At 37.4% G+C, this 20,233-nt stretch overlaps 7 protein-coding genes and 2 long non-coding RNA genes across 10 annotated transcripts; 1 reads left to right on the top strand and 8 right to left on the bottom strand.

Annotated features, from left to right (window-relative positions):
• Positions 1–596: 596 nt before the first annotated feature.
• AT5G00810 lies at positions 597–949 on the bottom strand. Its single transcript, NR_142437.1, has one exon. It is a non-coding gene; the product is annotated as an other RNA (long non-coding RNA).
• Positions 754–4,835, top strand: AT5G01890 (Leucine-rich receptor-like protein kinase family protein). The gene is made up of 2 exons (NM_120267.3): positions 754–3,017; positions 3,104–4,835. The coding sequence occupies exons 1-2, from the start codon at positions 1,561–1,563 to the stop codon at positions 4,548–4,550; spliced, it is 2,904 nt and encodes a 967-aa protein (NP_195809.1). The 5' UTR covers positions 754–1,560; the 3' UTR covers positions 4,551–4,835.
• On the bottom strand, positions 2,301–2,934 carry AT5G01895 (uncharacterized protein; the record flags this gene model as incomplete). The annotated part of the gene is made up of 1 exon (NM_001342625.1): positions 2,301–2,934. Exon 1 carries the CDS (start codon positions 2,844–2,846, stop codon positions 2,301–2,303), a length of 546 nt encoding a protein of 181 aa, NP_001330596.1. The 5' UTR covers positions 2,847–2,934.
• Positions 4,836–5,944: 1,109 nt separating the features above from the next.
• On the bottom strand, positions 5,945–6,373 carry AT5G01881 (uncharacterized protein; the record flags this gene model as incomplete). The annotated part of the gene is made up of 1 exon (NM_001036744.1): positions 5,945–6,373. The coding sequence occupies one exon, from the start codon at positions 6,371–6,373 to the stop codon at positions 5,945–5,947; it is 429 nt and encodes a 142-aa protein (NP_001031821.1).
• AT5G01880 (RING/U-box superfamily protein) lies at positions 5,958–7,315 on the bottom strand. The gene has a single exon (NM_120266.4). The coding sequence runs from the start codon at positions 7,192–7,194 to the stop codon at positions 6,715–6,717; it is 480 nt and encodes a 159-aa protein (NP_195808.1). The 5' UTR covers positions 7,195–7,315; the 3' UTR covers positions 5,958–6,714.
• Positions 7,316–8,296: 981 nt separating this feature from the next.
• Positions 8,297–9,083, bottom strand: AT5G01870 (Bifunctional inhibitor/lipid-transfer protein/seed storage 2S albumin superfamily protein). Its single transcript, NM_120265.6, has 2 exons — positions 8,637–9,083; positions 8,297–8,542 (listed from the first exon to the last, which is right to left on the bottom strand). The coding sequence occupies exons 1-2, from the start codon at positions 8,975–8,977 to the stop codon at positions 8,533–8,535; spliced, it is 351 nt and encodes a 116-aa protein (NP_195807.1). The 5' UTR covers positions 8,978–9,083; the 3' UTR covers positions 8,297–8,532.
• Positions 9,084–9,933: 850 nt separating this feature from the next.
• Positions 9,934–10,581, bottom strand: AT5G01860 (C2H2 and C2HC zinc fingers superfamily protein; the record flags this gene model as incomplete). The annotated part of the gene is made up of 1 exon (NM_120264.1): positions 9,934–10,581. The coding sequence occupies one exon, from the start codon at positions 10,579–10,581 to the stop codon at positions 9,934–9,936; it is 648 nt and encodes a 215-aa protein (NP_195806.1).
• Positions 10,582–11,667: 1,086 nt separating this feature from the next.
• Positions 11,668–13,881, bottom strand: AT5G01850 (Protein kinase superfamily protein). Of its 2 annotated transcripts, NM_120263.4 has the most exons (5): positions 13,143–13,881; positions 12,875–13,070; positions 12,667–12,791; positions 12,414–12,572; positions 11,668–12,312 (listed from the first exon to the last, which is right to left on the bottom strand). In NM_120263.4, exons 1-5 carry the CDS (start codon positions 13,380–13,382, stop codon positions 12,031–12,033), a joined length of 1,002 nt encoding a protein of 333 aa, NP_195805.2. In that variant the 5' UTR covers positions 13,383–13,881; the 3' UTR covers positions 11,668–12,030. The 2 variants fall into 2 exon arrangements, with proteins under 2 accessions (NP_195805.2, NP_001332324.1); NM_001342624.1 differs by having other exon boundaries at positions 12,875–13,881.
• Positions 13,882–17,733: 3,852 nt separating this feature from the next.
• AT5G00805 lies at positions 17,734–18,006 on the bottom strand. Its single transcript, NR_142436.1, has one exon. It is a non-coding gene; the product is annotated as an other RNA (long non-coding RNA).
• Between the last annotated feature and the right edge of the window lie 2,227 nt (positions 18,007–20,233).

The raw sequence follows: 20,233 nt of genomic DNA, 5'->3' as shown, positions 1-20,233 counted from the left end.
AATTTCTATACCTACCTAACAATGGATAAACAATTCCATCGAATTGAGAAACGATGGTCACATCTTGATTCACAATACATTCAACTTGAAATTAAAGTTGAAGAGTGATAGTTGTCCTTATAATATCTGTATATTGAACAAAACATTGTTACTAAGAATTTGTGTTAATCATAACCAAAAAAGAAGAAGTTAGAAGTAGATTTTTTTTTTTTTGAAAAAAACATTAAAACAATTCTACTCGAGGGAGTAGGGGATCATGAATGTAAGTGTTTTTTTTTTTTTTTTTTTACATGTGAAACATAATAATGGGAAGTGGTGAGTTGTTGCTTGGGAATGAAACAAAGGTAGAGTCTTGAGATCGTTTGGTAGGCATGTTTTTTTTTTATCCTCAAATGATCATATCAGTCATTATCCCTCTTTTTTTTGCCTCTCTATTAATTTAATCTCCCCTAATTTAGTGAGTGATAATAAAGGAGTTTTTTTTTTTTTTTTAGTGAGTGATAATAAAGGAGTTAGTTTCCATCAAACTAGTTGTATGATTCACAGATAAAAACCAACAAAATAAATAAAAAAATTCGTACGAACAAATTGAAAAGAGGAGTGAAGGTAAGTAAGTCAACGGGAAGGTTGTGAGATGGAGTGAGCACCGTTTACGCTACTTCTCCACTGTGTGCATTCAATGAAGTGATTCTACTGAAAATCTTATATAAACTATACATGCATGATGCATTGAGATGCATATGTTTTTATAATTGACATAAGATTAGTAAACACATGCGTGAGTGGTACGACTAATCTAAGAGTAGTAGTGCTTGAGGTGTGGAAGCTCTCTCTCTCTACACCTTCTTCTTCATAGATGGATCGTCTAAAATCACTTAAGTAATTATCTGTATAATAAAAGAAAGGAAATGATGGCGTAGCAATGCATGCTAAGGGACAAGAAAGGCTTCGGGGGAGAGATCACTTCTCTTCTACTCCATCCTCTTTGTCTCTGCTGCTTCAAATCTCTCATCTACATGATCAGATCATTTAAGCGTGATAGACTCTTTTTTTATTTTTTTATTATTACTTATATTTTTTTTTGAAAAAGTATTAAAGTAGTAATAAAAAGCGGGGAGAGGAGAAGATTGTCTCCTAGAGCGACTTGAATCCTTGAGCTTTCAAACTCATCTCCCGGAGCTTCCCTTTTCTCTTTACTCTCTCTCTCTCTCTCTCTCTCTCTCACTTTTCTCTGTTTTTTTTCTTGGTGTCTGTCTTAATTCCACCATTAATGCTCTCTACCTTCCCTTTTACTCTTCCCCTGCTTTTGTGTTTTCTCTTTCTCTTTTCTAAACCCTTTCAAACTCTTCTTCCTCTTCTTTCTTTTTCTCCAATAACAGTTTCTTGTGCTCATGTTAAAACTGCAGCTCTTTTCCGGTAAAAAGAAAAGCTTTTTGGTCAGTTTAGTTATCCTCAAGCATCAAAACCTTACTTGAGCTCTGCATCATCATCCATGGCCATGGCCGACTAGCCTTCTTTCTTCGCTTTTTACCTCCTTAATATCTTTAAAAGCGAGAGGAAATGTTCAACGGCGCCGTTTCACTACTCTTCCTCTTCCTTGCCGTCGTTTCAGCGAGGGCAGATCCGACATTCAACGACGACGTTTTGGGTCTCATCGTTTTCAAGGCCGGACTCGACGACCCTCTCTCTAAGCTCTCTTCTTGGAACTCGGAAGACTACGATCCCTGCAACTGGGTCGGTTGCACATGCGACCCTGCCACCAATCGGGTCTCGGAGCTCCGCCTTGACGCCTTCTCTCTCTCCGGTCACATCGGCCGTGGCCTTCTCCGTCTCCAGTTCCTCCACACCTTGGTCCTCTCCAACAACAACCTCACCGGAACCCTAAACCCCGAGTTCCCTCACCTCGGCAGCCTCCAAGTCGTCGATTTCAGTGGCAATAATCTCTCGGGTCGGATCCCAGACGGGTTCTTCGAGCAATGCGGGTCCTTGAGGTCCGTTTCCTTGGCTAACAACAAACTCACAGGTTCTATTCCTGTCTCCCTCAGCTACTGTTCTACTCTCACCCATCTTAACCTCTCAAGCAATCAACTCTCTGGGAGGTTGCCCCGAGATATCTGGTTCCTCAAGAGCTTAAAGTCCCTTGATTTCTCTCACAATTTCCTCCAAGGAGATATCCCCGATGGCCTCGGCGGTCTCTACGATCTCCGTCATATCAACTTATCCAGGAACTGGTTTTCCGGTGACGTTCCTTCCGACATCGGACGATGCTCTTCCCTTAAATCGCTTGACTTGAGTGAGAACTACTTCTCCGGGAATCTTCCGGATTCGATGAAAAGCCTGGGCTCTTGCAGCTCCATCCGTCTGCGAGGAAACTCTCTGATCGGAGAAATCCCTGATTGGATCGGCGACATTGCCACTCTCGAGATTCTTGATCTCTCCGCCAACAACTTCACCGGCACTGTCCCATTCTCCCTCGGAAATCTCGAGTTTTTGAAGGATCTCAATCTATCCGCAAACATGCTCGCTGGAGAGCTCCCACAGACTCTCTCCAACTGCTCCAACCTAATCTCCATTGATGTCAGCAAGAATTCATTCACCGGAGATGTGCTTAAGTGGATGTTCACCGGAAACTCTGAAAGTTCCTCGCTTTCCAGATTTAGCCTCCACAAAAGATCAGGGAACGACACCATTATGCCCATCGTTGGATTCCTCCAAGGTCTCCGGGTCCTCGATCTGTCTTCAAACGGCTTCACCGGTGAATTACCGTCTAACATTTGGATTCTCACAAGTTTGTTGCAGCTCAATATGTCCACCAACTCTCTCTTCGGTTCCATACCCACCGGCATTGGAGGATTGAAAGTCGCTGAGATTCTTGATCTTAGTAGTAATCTTCTCAACGGAACCCTTCCTTCTGAGATCGGAGGAGCCGTCTCCCTGAAACAACTTCATCTCCACAGAAACCGCCTCTCCGGCCAGATTCCGGCAAAGATCTCTAACTGTTCGGCTTTAAACACAATGTAAGTCAACTCAATCTGTTATCTTTCTGTTAATTCACTGTGTGTGTTTTATCGTCTCTCAGTATTAATGTAGCAGTAATATGCAGAAATCTATCGGAGAATGAACTATCCGGTGCGATTCCGGGGAGCATTGGCAGTCTGAGCAACCTTGAGTACATTGATCTGTCGAGAAACAATCTCTCGGGAAGTCTTCCCAAAGAAATAGAGAAACTTTCGCATCTCTTGACCTTTAACATCTCCCACAACAACATCACAGGGGAGCTGCCAGCTGGAGGTTTCTTCAACACCATCCCTCTCTCTGCTGTCACCGGAAACCCATCCCTTTGTGGCTCCGTCGTTAACCGCTCATGTCTCTCTGTCCACCCCAAACCAATCGTCCTCAACCCCAACTCCTCCAATCCAACAAATGGTCCTGCTCTCACAGGGCAGATCAGGAAGAGCGTTCTGAGCATATCTGCGCTCATTGCCATTGGCGCAGCTGCCGTCATTGCCATCGGGGTGGTGGCTGTAACTCTGCTCAACGTGCACGCCCGATCTAGTGTTTCACGTCACGATGCAGCTGCTGCTCTCGCTCTGTCGGTTGGAGAGACGTTCAGCTGTTCGCCAAGTAAAGATCAAGAGTTTGGAAAGCTGGTCATGTTCTCAGGGGAAGTGGACGTGTTTGACACCACTGGCGCTGATGCGTTGCTCAACAAGGACAGCGAGCTGGGACGAGGCGGGTTCGGTGTGGTGTACAAAACGAGTCTTCAGGATGGGCGTCCTGTGGCAGTTAAGAAACTGACAGTGTCGGGTCTAATAAAGTCGCAGGAGGAGTTCGAGAGAGAGATGAGAAAACTCGGGAAGCTGAGGCACAAGAATGTGGTGGAGATAAAAGGGTACTACTGGACGCAATCGCTGCAGCTCTTGATCCACGAGTTTGTTTCAGGCGGAAGCTTGTACAGACATCTCCACGGAGATGAGAGCGTTTGCCTAACTTGGCGTCAACGTTTCAGTATCATTCTAGGGATAGCAAGAGGTCTGGCTTTTCTGCATAGCAGTAACATCACTCACTACAACATGAAAGCAACGAATGTGCTCATTGACGCCGCAGGGGAGGCTAAAGTCTCTGACTTTGGGCTGGCCAGACTGTTGGCTTCGGCGCTGGACAGGTGCGTCTTGAGTGGCAAGGTACAGAGCGCGTTGGGGTACACAGCCCCGGAGTTTGCATGCCGGACAGTCAAGATAACCGACAGGTGCGATGTTTACGGGTTTGGGATCCTGGTGCTGGAGGTGGTGACAGGGAAGAGACCCGTGGAGTACGCTGAGGACGACGTCGTGGTCTTGTGTGAGACGGTGAGAGAAGGGTTAGAAGAAGGGAGGGTGGAGGAGTGCGTTGACCCTCGGTTGAGAGGGAATTTTCCAGCGGAGGAGGCAATACCGGTGATTAAACTAGGGTTGGTGTGTGGGTCCCAAGTGCCGTCGAATAGGCCGGAGATGGAGGAAGTGGTGAAGATATTAGAGCTCATACAATGTCCCTCTCATGACTTAGAGTGATTAGTCAACTACAGATGAATCAATCCTCCTTGTTTGTATTTCTTCATTCCTTGTTCAATTTTCATATTATCATAATATAGTGTTCGTCTTTTCTATAAAGAAGTTTTTCTCGTGAGTTCACAATGTTGTTAAGTTGTGAATCTTCACACTAGGTTTCACAATGTTGAAGGTTGGTTCATAAAGTAGATCCAAAAGATCAACTTCTGTTACACTAAAAAGATTGTTGGTCAAAGAACTCCCAATTATACATATAACTACAATGCAGCCTTTGTGTTAAGGTTTCTCGGTTTGCTATTTTGGACGTGTTATTTGAATCTCTGTTTAGTAAGCATGATGCAAAATAGAAAACAATATGATTCTGTACAAAAATTTGAAATGGCATAAAGTCAGTCAAGCGCACTAAGCATTACTCAGAGTCTCGCACTGTCACAAATTTTAATTTATGTTTCAAAATAATCATTACTCAGAGGCTTTTTGATTGTTCTTTTCCATAAAGCGAAAAAGAGAAGTCCACCATTGTGAAGTGAAAGTCACAAAGGGTCCAAGCATGAGCTTTTTCTGTAATGCTTTCATTATTGTATAGTTATGGAGTGTCCCACACACATACTCATTTCTCATTTTCATTACTCCCAAAACTTTTAAGTTTTACTTTTGTCAGCTAATGAGCATACACTCTCATTCATTTAAGCCATGCAATGCATATACATTACTCATCACACATGGTGGTCCGGAGAAACGTATCTCAAAATAAAGTTACTTCAGTGTAAATTACAGACGATTCAGATTTCAGGCACATTTCTCATTTTAATATCATTATTATGTCTTTGCTTTTCTCATGTCGTGTCTACTGTCTCCCCCTTTATACTCCTCGTTTACACACTAAAAAGCACATTACAATATTCCTTACCTTACAATTTAAACTCCATTACAACTTTTGTTGTTCCTCTTTTTTTGCTTCCACTGTTAAAAGCACCTTCGGCTACATTTCCACAAAAAAAAAGGCTTCGGTTTATATATTTTAATAAGAAAATGAATGTGGATATGGACTATTATGGAGCAACATCAACATTTTGGGCCGTCAATGCAAAGAAGATTCAAACAATTGTAATTTAGTAAGCGCTGGACGACTTTGCAAATCTTATATCACTGCTCTCCACTAAAATAGAGTCTTGTGACAATCTAAGTTGGGAGATAAAACAAGTCCATATTCCCACCTTTTCTGTTTAGCCGGCAATAAATGGGCCGAATTTGGTCCAATAAAACAATTATCAGAATATTTGGGCCTGGTAGCCTAAAGAAATGTGACGCTTTGGCCCAATCACTTCTTTCACCAACAATCACAGAGGTCAGATGGGAATGTTGAAAGAGGGACAAAGAAGAAGAAATCGTTGCTTTTATTTAATACCAAACAATTCATAACAATCTAATTCGCTGCTCAGCTTGTTGATCCATGGGACTAGAAAATTGATGACGACGATGATGAGAGTAACCACAACACCAACGCCTTTTGCTTTCTTTGCCACTACCACCGCTCGATTCCTAACCAATTTGATGAGTTTCTTCTTCGTATCCACTTCCCTCTGTTTTCGTCCACGGAAGAGAGCAAAAAGACTCCGTCGGAATCTGACCCAATCGGACGGTTTGGATTTGAGATGATGATGATGCTTTCGGAATCTTAAGAGGATTGACCATCGATGAAGCGAGAGCTTGTTCCGTATATTGAGCTTCAAACTGAAACCTTTGGCTCTCACACATACTTTAAGCTTCCACACCACCCCCACTCCCAACCTCCTCCTCTGCTCTTCTTCTTCTTCTTCACTCATCACTCATCACTCATTCACTCTCACTTGTCAATTAGGGCAGCGTCATACATAACCTAAGCAAAACAAAAACCAAGATGGGCTTTTCCACTAACATAAATTGAAATTAGGCCCAATTATATTCGGCCTCAATCCTGATGTTGTTGTGTTCTACATAAATAAATGCTGCTAAAACATACGCACTGAATAAATCTCTGATTACTACAAGTACAACTGAAGACTAAAGAAAATAATCTATCTATCTACCCATATTATTAATTTAATTATGACGATAATGATAAACTCATTAAACTCTAATTATGATTACTACTACTGCCAACCTAACCCTCGCGACGATAATTAAATCACTCAGACCCCGCCACGTGGACCTCGATGAGTGAATGCCGACAATTGGGACATGAAGAGTGAGAGACAAGCCACGTGTCGATGCATGACATGTGGAAACTGTGATTACACGGCGGCAGTACTCGCACTCTCTCGCCGTCCGCGAATTCCCCCAGACAGATTGCGCACTCCGTCGCCGCTATCTTCACTTCCCCCGACCCGTACTCAGCTACTGGAAACTTCTTCAGTTCTCTCTTCTTTAATCCAGCTCTGTCGGCCACCGTCCCCGCCGCCGCAGAGGATGATAACCCGAAACCGCATCGCATCGCGCACCGGAGAATCGAATTCAGCCCAAGCGCTAGTATCAGCGCGCAGAGAAGAGCCGCAAGTATGATCACCATGTTTGCGTCGAAGTTCATGTCCCTCGTGTACCCATCTCCCCCGCCGCTTCCGCTCGTCTCGTTCCCGCCGCCGTGGGATTCCAGTAGCAGTCGATGCATCCGATGAGTCTCCGGCGTCGATTTGTGTCTTCTTTTGAATTTGTGTTCGGGAGAGACGTGATGATGAGGAGGACAGGACTCTTTAAGTTAAACTCTGCTTTTGTCTCTTTGATTGTCTCTGAGGTTTGTGGTTATCTTTTTAGACAAAAGTGGGGACCTTCCTTTTCTGTTTTCTCTTTCTTTTTTTTCTTTGTTTTCTTGGCATCATATATTTATTATATATGTGGAACAATCTATCGATATGTAGTTACGGGAGAAAAATAATAACAATTCACAAGTGAGAATAAGACAACTACAGACTCTGTTCTTGGCACTTGGAAGATATTTTTTGTCTGTCTCTAACAAGAAAATCTATATACACATAAGTCACTTGCATTTATTTGTTTGTGTATATATATGCGTCAGTTTTCAATTAACTGTCTTGGGTCCCTCGGATCAGGATTTGTACATGTAATCTCTATATATCAAAAATGAAGTGAAGAATAAAATGAAGTAAAATATAAAGTAAAGGAAAAGAAGGAGGTGAATATTACAACAACAGAGCACTGAGAAGAAACAATCTTTAAGGATGAAATCATCAGAAGTGGCAACAAACTATTTGGTGAATCATAACAACGCCCACTACACTCACATTTACAAATGATACGCAGATATGCCTGCGTCAGCCTCATTTCCATTATTGGTTTCTTTATATATAAAAGAAGTTATGTAAGCGAACCAGGTTGGTGTAACTCCCACGTTTCTTGGGTACTAGCTCATTTTCCATCCAAGAGGTTGATGTTTTGGTGAGATCTTATTACTCTTATGACTAGATTGTGTACTTTATTATTGTGATAAATGACTAATCTAGTGAATGATAACATCACATGCCATTATCTCTTCTTTTTTTGTTATGTCTGAGGCCCACTTAAATACTTGACATCCAAATCCAGGGCCCATATTCAACCCATAATACTCCCTTGGCGGCCATGTGTATGTCTATTGCCCCGACGCCGCAATGCCCGGGTGGGCGGGACTCTTAGTTTGTTTTAGTTTATTCATGGGGTTGAATTTTTTTTTGTCTGTTTTTGTTTTAGTATCTTGTATTTGTACTTGTAGGGTTGGTGGATTAAACTACCAAAAGGTCCAAAGAAATAAAATCAATCAAGACTTAATTTGCCGTAGAAACAAAGGATGCGACTTATAAGGGGAAAAAGAGATGTAGATAAATAGTCTATAGATTATATTTGATTGGTGCATTACACATATATTAGTAAGAAGCTGAAAAGCACTAAACTCCGGTTACATTAGACGAAATACATGTCCTTTATTCTTGGTCGTTCCCGTAACTTATTTCTCTCACTTAATGCTGTATAGATAGATGACTTATTAGAACAGAGAATATATAAATTAATGTGGATGAATTGGTTATTAAAAAATGTGAAAGCATGTGTGTTGTTTACCTGTTGCAGTTGGTGGAAGGGTCGATCTTGTAAGGAAGTTTGACACCGCACTTGCCTGGCAAAGCAGCAGCTTTCTTGAGATAGATTGACGAGTAAGACACTCTTCCCACCACAGACTTGATGCAGCGACACACACCTTGTTTGTCTGATGCGCTAGTTGCCTGTTTGCTGAGCATCCTGATGCCATTGCAACAGCTATACGGAATGGCTCCTCCCTGCACCACGTACACAACGCACGGGTAAAGGTTGGCCTGTACGGCGTTGCAAGATATGGCTGCTTCAGAACCCCATGCAAATATGGAAGCAAGAAGCAGGCATAGTGGTAACACAACTCTCATCATTTCTCTATCTCTCTCTTTTCTCTCTATCTCTCTCTTGTCTCTGCGTACTATTATGCTTAGTATGCTAGTGAGAATGAGGTTTATATAACCTCAGAGAAGAGAGTAGGGTGGGTGGTTGAGGGGGGCTGAGGAGTGAATGCTATTAGTTGAGGGTAATTGAATGCAACCTTCACCTACTAAGCTCAAATCCCAAGAGAGGACTTTGCTCTGTACACTTTCAGTTTCATCCTGGAGGAGCTTGAGTTGACCTAGCTCATTGCGTCCTTTGGTAGCATTGTAACTTCTTGCTGTTTAGTTCGAGAGAGATCACGCTAAGGAAACCTTTTCTTAATATTTTAAACAACAAGACTTAACTCACATCACAAAATCTGTCTGAATTTCTATCCCACAACACTTCCACCAACTTGCATCCTCATCTTCAGGTTGGAATCTTCTATATACAAATATATCATTTTTGAATTTTAATATGTACTCTCTCTAGTCTCTATATGTATACATATATATCCAAAAACTTCAACTCTAAATTTAGTCTTGTGGAGGTCGAGTCAATAATTAGATCATCTAACAAGTTTTAGTAGTTGTGGCTTTATATAAATGTCGGGTTTTCTTTCTGCATATTTGCTAATAGGAGGAACATAATCAAATTAATAAATGATATTATTAACTGTTGAAATTCAAATATTAAAAGGGTTATAACTCTCTCATATATTGTAGTCTTTATTTATCATTAAGTTAGCAAATAAGCTGTTATCAACACAAATACGTTTTATAAAATTTGAAATTCAGAAGTTAATTACCCAAACACTTTTTTGTGTTTTAAGTAGAAGACCAGGGAATTCATGAAAGTCACTTTTTTCTTCACTTAAAAATTATATGTAAAAACACAATGTAAGAAAGAAGTGCAGAATCAAGGACAAACTAGTAAAAATTAACTCTCCTAAAAAAGAACATGCATTCTATAGCTTAAGGGACAAGTCTATATCAGAATCCTTGCAAGGATCAGCTTCAGGTTGATCTTTTTTTACGGCTTGGTCGTGAATGCTGCCCTCTAGATTTGAAATCAAGTTTATGGACAAATCGTCTGTCTTTGGAACCGAGAGGTGAGACATGGGAGGGAAATTTAGTCCCCCTCTGTATCCAAATCGACATGCGAAGATGTTGAACGGATAGGGCTTAGTAGTTTTAGCAATGTTAGGATTGTAACGAACCCCGAGATCATACTGCGAGGAGCTGCTGCTGAAGGAAAGTCCACTTGGCGGGTACTGGCTGTAGATGGAGAGTTCAGGATAGTTGATTTCGATCTCTTTACGCCTTTTAGCCAATGATCGCTCTTGCTTGTGAGCGTTCTGATGTCCTCCTAAGGCTTGAGACGTAGAGAACTCTTTTTTGCAGAAGGTGCAAGCAAACACCCTCGCTTTAGCCTCGTTTCTTGTACTACTCTCGTTGAACAGGAAGCGGAACTCTAGCCGCTGCTGATTCTCCTTCGACGGCTCAGCCGTGACCTCCTCTTTCGTTTTACCCTTGGTCCTAGGGATGGCCTCATGCGAAGATGATGAGATGCTGCTGGAGGAACATGATGTGGGTGTAGAGAGGTTTAGTTCCATAGTCCAAGGAACAAAAGTGATTTTGGGGGTTTGTGTTTGTGTGAATATGAGATGAGAAAGGAACAAGAGTGCTTGTATTTATTGTTCAATAGGGTGCTAATCGTTAATGTCTAGAAAATCTTGACAATTATGGTAGAGAATCCCAAGTTCAGAAAGTAACATTCAAGGAAACGGCTTATTGACACTATTTTTTGCCTTAAGTCTTTGATTCTTAATATATCATCCTCAAGATTTATGCCTCTCATCACTTTTCTTCTTTCCCATTTGCAATCCTAACAATTCCTTATTTCCTTTTCTATCTACTCGTAGATTATCAATTAATCTCCTTATTTGGTAATATTTTCTTAACTTTCTGTCAGTTTCGATTTGTACTTTCTTTATATATTACTAATATGATGATGTATATTAGTTAGGAAAACACAGGTCCACTCTTAGTTGTTTCTGTATCTGTAGTAAACCAAGATTAAGCAAGTTGCATTTACTCATCCTTTGTTTTAAATTTCAAATATCGAAATTTCGTTTTTTTCTTTCTGTATTCAAAGATACGTTACATTTATTTTTACTTAGCTGGATGTGTTATTGAAATGGAAAGTATATGTTTTTGCTTAAATAAGCAATCAAGTCATTTCAACCCATTTATTATAGTATTTTTTTAAGCTTTAATTATTCTAGTTTGTCAATATACTGTACATGTACTAATATTAATTTTTATATGTATGTCAACGCCATTTAAAAAAAAAAAAACTTAAAGGCTAAAAAAGTATTAAACACTAAAACAATTTCAAGAAAAAAGGTTAGAATATTTAAAGTAAGAAAAATTGTAGTGTTAAACTTATTAATAGCCACACTAATCTACAGGTAATCACTTGTACAAATATTATAAATATACATATATAGTTGTGTAAAATGTAAAGATACTACCAATTTACGAATATAAAAATATATTTTAGATGTGAAATGATAATAAATATTTTAACATTTAATATAGTGATAATTTTATTTTAAAGATAACTAATGTTGATAAAAAAAAAAATTCACTTTTTATTCTTCGTTTTCTTTTCTTCGGCATGGTAAGATAGTTTAAATATTTTATAATAAAATATTTAAAATTAGATACACTATATATGATCATTATGGAATGCACAATTGTAGAAAATATCCAAAAAAACATAAAACTTATATAATCGATAATATACATAGTTAGTTGATCTCCTAAGTTTTGTTTCAAGTATTGATAAAGGATAAAACATAGGCTTTAAGTTATAACATTTAACCAATTAGTTTGGCGTGTGATACTACCAGTTAATCACTTGACAAGAAGAAGATTGAGTACTTAACTACGCTATAGACTTTAAGTAAGTCTAACTTTCTACTTCTCTCTCTCTGCTAATGTCATTTATCCACCAAAGCAGTGGCAGTGGCAAAGACAAAGAAGACCCCTTCTTGTACCTAAGAGTTTATGTTCCTCTTGGCAGCGAAAAGCTGGCGAATGAAGGCAAATTTCCCTTTTGGACGGATGGAGAACTCAGTGATGGCTCGGCCATTGGTCCTGTTGGTGGCAGTCTCAGGCAGAGGCTGAGGAGGCGGAGGAGTCAGGGTAAGGAGGAACTCATTGAGCAGTCTGATAATTTGACTGAAGCTTGGCCTCATGTTTGGGTCCTCCACCCAACAAGACTGCACTATGAACGCCAGACTCGGAGATATCCCCTCTGGCATTACGGGCCTCTCCTGCTGCAATGTTTTCAACAAGAAGAAGAAGAAAAGAGGTTTATTTCTAAATAACTCCATGATCACAGGGGAGAAACGGGAAGTAGAAGAAGAAGAAGAAGAACCTTGAATGCTGCTGCGTAGGCGGCTTGCAGATTGGACATGCCCTCGAATGGCATACGATTAGTGAGAAGCTCCCAAAGCACGATTCCAAAGCTGTAGACATCAACTTTGTTGTTGTAATGCTTCTTCTCTCCTTGACGCAGGGTCACTGTACTGTAGAGCTACGGATGACACGAACACAAGACATGCATATATGGCTTTTTTATAATGTCAAATAGTGGTATGATTTACAAGAATGACAGAGCGGGCAAAAACCTCAGGAGCCATCCAACGGTAAGTCCCAGTCTCAGCAGTCATCATCTCAGTCACGGATTCTTCCCTAGCAAGCCCGAAATCAGCAAGCTTGACGGATTTGTGATTCTCCGTGAGCAATAAGTTGTCTGCGACATTGGTTAACTTATGAGTCCAGTAGTTAAAACATAAAAGGTGTGCTAGGAAGGAAGCAGGGATAGAAGAGTAGTACCAGGTTTGAGGTCTCTGTGAATGATACCATTGGCGTGTAAGCAGTGCAAGGCACGGGCGATGTCAAGGGCAAAGGAGAGAGCAAGAGGGAGATGGAGCAACTGAGGACGGATGCTGGTGAGATATTTACGGAGAGACATCCCTGGGAGAAGCTCTGTTACTATTACCATTAAAGGATCTTTGCACGCTCCAATAAACTGCCAAATGGATATTGTGTATTCAAGAAGAAGTATCGAGAGCAAAGAAAGAGAAGAAAGAAGGAGAGAGACCTTGACAAGGTTATGGTGTTGAACGCGGGACATCATATTGACCTCACGGACGAAACGGCTCTCGAGAGAAGATTGCTGGTCAGGTTTGGAGCCCCGGTTGACAACTTTGATTGCAACAATCTGACGACCATACCTTCCTTGGTAGACTTTGCCGTGAGCGCCTTCACCAATCTTGGAGCCGATGAACAACAATTTGGGATCCACAAGCAAACTCTCCTCAATCGTATCATCGCTACTCATTATTATTGTTATTATTACTCCGTTGATGAGAAAAACACTACATCCAAAATTCACTACTCTATCATTGAGTTCTTTTGGTTCCAATTCAATATCTCTATCAACAACAACTATAAACCCTGATTCGAGGAGAGACTAGTCGTCGTCGTCGCAATCTCCCATTCAAAATTGCTAGCACAAGAAACTAACTGACCATATTTTTGCCTAAATCCTTGTTCTAAACGGCTCAGAAGATTCCCCAGAAACCTATATAATAAAGTTTTCTCTACAAAATCCAATAAGAAGAAGAAATAGGTCGTGTGTACGAAATTTAGCCCCTTTCAAAGAAAAAAAAACTAACGTGTATCTAGAGGAAGCAGATAGAGACAGAATGGCAGTTATCAGAGCTCTCTCTCTATCTCTATCTATCGAGCAGTTAGTTCTCCGGCGAGAGGAATGTTTAATCTTCTGAAAAGTAATGGAAAAAAAAAAAGAGAGACGAAGAAGACGAAGACGTTTACCCAAAAAAAACAAAAGTAGTTTCTCTCTCTCTCTTTTTCTTGTCTTCTTTTCTTAATTAATAATTGAAATTGGAGGGAGTAATGTCTTTCGATACCAAATTATTAAACGACACGTGTCAAATCAGCCGACTTGGACATTCTTATTAGGTCCTACTCGAGTAATGGATGCACGGCTCGGCTCTCGGCTAAGTATGGGCTTTGTGGCTGGCTATTTAGTAGGTCGTCGTGCTTGCCTCCTTTCGAATCAATTTTATCTGATTGATGCATTTTCTTCGTCTTTTTTTTTCTTTTGTCCACACTTAATTACTAGTTCTTGTTCCTTGTCGTTTTTCTCTTTTTCTTTTTAGCACGTTTTATTTATATGATTTTATCAAAACCTTTTTATTTATTTTTTCTACAAAACAAGCTATTATTGTAGAAAATTATACTACTTCAAAAGAACGTCTAATGTAGACGACCACATGTCCGGATCGGAGTCCGGTTTAGGCAGGTGAGAGAGAGCTCCCCCAATGGTGGTGGAATTATATTTTGGAGTTTGGCAAATGAGTTTATGAGACATGAGGCTTTGTTTTCGGGTCCTACTTCTACCTACTACACGCACGTATGGTTTACCATATTTTTCTTCTTTCAGTCTTATTTAATGAGATTCTACCTTATTTCTATTTGCTTCTCTATGATTCGTAGGCTTTTTATAATCACATATTTTCTTCTCTAACAGTAGCCATGTGTGAAGTGGATTCTTCACATATTCAAATATTTCCAATCATATATCATATATGTACATGACATGAAGTTTTTAAATAGCAGTGAAGAAGACAAAAAAAAAAAATGATTTAAGACGACAACTAAAATATCACTTAGAAGACGCGTGTAATTTATTCTACTACGGTTAATGGACAACAGGCCCAATATCAAATTTGGATTTCACTTTCTTAAGTCATGGGTCACCAAAGTGAAATCCAAATATACAAGATAAACAACTCAAACAAGCCAACTTTTTAAAATTCGTTTCTACTTTACATTTTTGGTTATAAAAAATTAGAGTATATTTTTTTTTTAACAACAATTTTATGAACAAAATTATTATTGTTATTTTTTAAAAAAAAAACAAAATTAATCTACCTATACGTTTGATATAAGTATATTACCATAAGAATTTTATATCAAAGTCTTTACTAATTTGATCTCTAAGACATGTGGGAAATTTGGCTTTTTTTGGCAATCGTAGTAGCTAACCATTGCAGAGAAAGATTTGAATTCTAGTATTTCAACTACTAGATCATCATGAGTTGGATAATCTAGGCAATGTTTATCGACTAATCATATATATATATACACACCACCTTAAAAGGAGAAGTTTTGGATTTTAAGGATGGTAAAATAATATTGGTATGCATAACCTCTTCTTTGTCGCAGTTAAAAAGGCAGTTTACTACCACCGTTTTGAAAGTCTTTTGTACGTCACTGTGGCTAAGTTATTAATTAATCTATCTAATATATTTGATCTGAATGGTATTCACAATCTTTTTGAAAAGAGTGATTTGATGTTTGTTTGTTTCCATAAATGATTGGTCGTTGCGGAATATGAGACTGTTGTGGTTAAAACAAAGATATATCATCCACTTGGTCTTTACGCCATTATTTTCCTAGCTAACTATTGTTGATAATAGTATATGTTACTATTTATACATTTTTAAACCGTTAAGTAATTATCAGGTGAAAACGTGTAAATTATTTTTTGTTTAACGATATAAAATTATGAGGTGGTGATGGCACTATATATACGTATATAACTGTTAATCGAAATTACAGAAAGAAAAGAAAAATGTGAATTCCACTGCTGTATAAAATAATCATTCGATGGTAATCCGAATGCTTTAGTATAGAATTAAATGGCACATTTGCTTTATAAAATCTTGCTTAATGCGGAGAGATATGGGCCGGTTGTTCAACTAATGATTGAATAACTAGGCAGCAAAAAATTCCACTAATGATTTTATATATTCTAAAGGTGTTGGTTGAACCAGAAAATAAACAACAAAATCTTTGTATATGTATCTGTTCTTAAAAACACCTACAAAAGACAAATAGTTATCCAATATAATGTACCAAAATGTCATTCCAAACATAAAATTTTCAAAATCACAAGTTTCAAAATTTGCTATGAAAACTAAATACGTAAATTACAATTGTAATGATTTTGGTGTTAATTTTCATGGTTATCCTCGAGATTATTTGGTTATTAGTGAATGAGTAGTTCATGTCTCTTGCATATTACACTACCTCATTTTACTTTCGAATTGAAACTTCTAAACATAGATAATGATATTCTCTTATTTCTAAGCTCTGCAATGTCTCACGTAAAAACGGATTTATTACTTTTGTTACTGGTTGACTACTAATTGAACGAGAATGCTAGCGGACCGAAATGAATCTACGATGGAAGGATTTGGTGTCTTTATATAAAAGTGAGGGTGTTCATAGTAAGAAAAAGTTATTCATACGTGTTTTTTAACTTAATTCAATAATGTGGGTTCCATTATCATATTAAATTTAATGGAATTATAACTCATAATGGAATTCTTTGAAAAGTTATTATTTTTTTGGGTAGAAGGGTAACTTATTCTGTTTTCTGTTAAAAGGAAAAATTAACTTAGTTTCTGTTAAAGAAGAACATTAATTTACTGTATGAAAATGTTTTAAAACTTTTAGTTTACGGTGTTGAAACAGAAACACAAAACAACAAACGACATTGATTTTATACTTTAAATTAAAAAAGTGGTCCAGTTCATGTAGCGTTGGTTGTTCCTCGTGTCGTCTGTCTTCGTCGTCTCGCATTACAAGTTTTGCATGGACGTACCAAAGACACGTGCATTATACGAATTTTTAATATTATTAAACAATACGGTGGCGAAAAATATCCTTAAGTATAACTACTTTTAAGGCTATGTAATATGTATATAACACCTAAAAATACAAAACAGCTAATATTTATGGCTACCAAATACCAACGTTGTTTGCATGCATAACAATATTTCAGTAATTTAGATGCAATTTAAATTTGCATATACAAAATGAAATATATGAGCGTAAAACTGATTTCAGAGTTTAACAACTTTAAGGACCAAATAAATTTTGGGTCAATGGCGAGTTCTCGGACCTTCTAAAAATTTTTAAGTCTTTGAAATTTCCGACTTATAATATAAACTGATTTATATCCACACAAAAGATGTATTGATTTTTGGCACATAATTCTTCGACTAACTTAAAAAGGGGAAAAAAACAATCTATAAGAGTGATGGGCACAGACGGGTTGTGTAAATTGTCTTTATCCAAATAAAAACGAAAAAAATACTAAAATGTGGTTTTATTTCACGCAAGAGTCAAATCCCATAAAGAGATTTGACAATTGACGCAGCGATGATAGGTAAAATAATAAATAACATAATACAAAATGGCCTCTGTTTTGTTGTTTCTGTTACTCTTGCATTAGATGTCATAAACTTGTTAAACTGTTGTGCGATGAATAAAGAGGAGAAAAAAAAGTTCTGATGTGAAATGCACGAAGTCCGTAACACGTGCAAAGTGGTAACTCGATTTTGCCTTCGGCCTCATCCTTTAATTGATATATAAAGAGTAGTATAAGAATAATAATTCATGCAGTGATTATTAGGACCCGAAAAGGACACACATAATGTTTGCTAGGTACGGCTTAATGTTTGCCAAGTCATACAAACGGTAACTGATTTCAATCATCCCAATTAACGATATGAAGACAAAACAATTTAAAAAATGGTATTTCAAACTTGTTTTGTTCAAAAAAGAAAATGTTTTGTAGGTATACTAATAACTCAGCACGCCATGTACCATCATCAATAGCCAAAAAAAACCGCTCGACTAAATTCACTGAGAAACTGTGAACCTCGGTGACTTTCTTGCAAAACGAAAACCCAATGTAATAGTAGTTTTGTTTTTGGTGTGTCGTGTACTTGTTTTATTTGATTCAAAATGAAAATATGGACGGCGGAGAGACAAAGGTCACAAGACGCAGAATCTCCGGTGATAATGTCGGATCGCGCGCAAGGCAAGTTCAGTTAAATGGTCGTTGACCGAGTCTCCACTTGCGGCTCACCGACAATTCTTCGCCATTATTACATCTTCTTCGAAATCTCGATCAACTTCTTAAATTATTATAACACGTATAATTTCTACATAACTAGTCTATATATAACTCTTCTTCCAATTTATTTAATGCAGAGATGGTTCGTACGTAGCTTACATCCAAATAACCACGGTAACGTTGTCCAATTCAGTTTTGGGTTTGATTCTTTCACTTCATATCATAATATGTAATGTACATAATTTTTGTCACTCGGTTAGGTTTATACAGTTCCGTTTTAACAGTGTCATATACTCCTCAATCTTTTTTGCAACATTCGGCTTGGTTGCTATTTACTTTACAATTCTAATTGTTTTATATGTTAAAAATAAAACATAATAAATTCGTTGACATGTACTTCTCTATCTTGTGTAATTATGAAATGGCCCTACTTACAAAAACATTTCACGGAAAAAGAAAGTTGTGCCTTGTGGATTACTTACAACTTTATCTAAAAATGTGCTAGTGATAAGTAAGGAGAGACAAACGAATAAAAACAACTTTTATATATCATTCCAAATAGAAAACGCGTCTATGATACGTCGCAGTTCTAACAAGATACTCTTTCTTAATTTTTTACAAAGGGATCATAATTTATGTCCAAGTGAGAGTTTTCACATCATTTCGTTGTGGAATGGTTTTATTTTCGAAGTATACTATTTACCGGGAAACAAGTAAATTAATTGTATGTTGATATAGGTATAGTCAAGTCCAAATATCAATATTATATTATATTTAGAAATGCTGATTTTGAAAATTCATAGTGGTGGGGGTACCCGTACATCACACGGACACTGGCCACCACCAGTAAAGAAACACATTATTATACATTTATAATTTGTTTCTAATAGGTATCTCAGATCTTTGTAAATTGTTGTCTTTGTACCCGTACATCACAAGTCCATGTTTTAAGCAAGAAACTTAAATTAAAAATCTGGGAGTATAAACGTCTCATACTTATTATTGTGTACTCTTACTACCATGCGATGATATCAAACAATTTAATTTAAAGTATTGTTGTACTTATATTTTTATTTATATAAAAAAGTATTGTTGTAATTTTTCTTAACAATTTTACAAAAAATTCGTTGTAGTCCATGGCCGGCGTGCCCGACAAAGCTTTTGAACCTTTTTTTGTATGAGTGTGTATTATCGTATCGAAAAAAAGAGAGATAGATTTTGGGTACTTTTTACTTCACCTTTTTTGGTCCCTGTTTTGAACTTCAGTCAGTGTAATATTCACTTTTGTGCAACAGTACTTAACTCCGCACACGTATATGATTTATTATTATTATTATTCAATATATAGGTTGATGTTTTGTAATGTATTTCAATAGAAATCTTACCACATAATTCTAAATTTACTCATATCTACTAATTATTAGTCTAGTTTGAATGTGAACATTTATAATTGAATATAATCTTCATGATATACAGTTTTTTCTTTTTTTTCTATGAATGTTAATTTCATTGAAAATGAAATGTAAAGATATTACAACAATACCTAAGGATCTAAGAGTAATCTTGGCAAAAAAAATTATTGAGGAGTTTGATAATACAGTATATGTTTTTATTTATTTATTTTATAACGGTGAGAAATCAACGAGCAAGTTTCGTTTTGTAATCTGCTTCTTTCCTTGGAAACCCATAAAACCTAAAATATGCTTTGTCAGTTTAATGTCGCGTGAGATTCCTTTTCAGTTCCTATTTTTATATTTTAAGAATTCCACAATTTTCTTTTAAGATTGATGTTTAACTCTATTAAACCAAAATCTCATGGAAGATTTACATAAAACAAAATGACATCAATATCATGATAACGATACAACCATAAAACACAGAAGCAAAAGTTTGCCAGTAAGAACCATTCATCACTAATTTTATTTTATTTTACTATAATATCTACATATATTCATATAATTTTTTTTTTTCCGATATGTTACCTTTTCCTATATATTCTCGTCATTTGTCACCCATCACTGATATAAATAAATAAAAAACAGCCAATTGGATTTTTTGTTTTCTTTGGCACTTATATGCCTAAAAGTAAAAATGTTTTGTTTTCTTCTTGCTTGTCGCACTGTTTGTATGTGTTATGCACTGCATGCATATACATATAAATATTATACAAAACAATACGTCGTGGTCAATTTTTTTTTATTTTTTAAAAAGTTAACTACACATATAAATAAATA

This window comes from Arabidopsis thaliana, chromosome 5, assembly GCF_000001735.4.
Source record: "Arabidopsis thaliana chromosome 5, partial sequence".
NCBI lineage: Eukaryota > Viridiplantae > Streptophyta > Magnoliopsida > Brassicales > Brassicaceae > Arabidopsis > Arabidopsis thaliana.
Note: the sequence above shows the minus strand (reverse complement) of the source record. Positions and strands in the feature narration are given on the sequence as shown.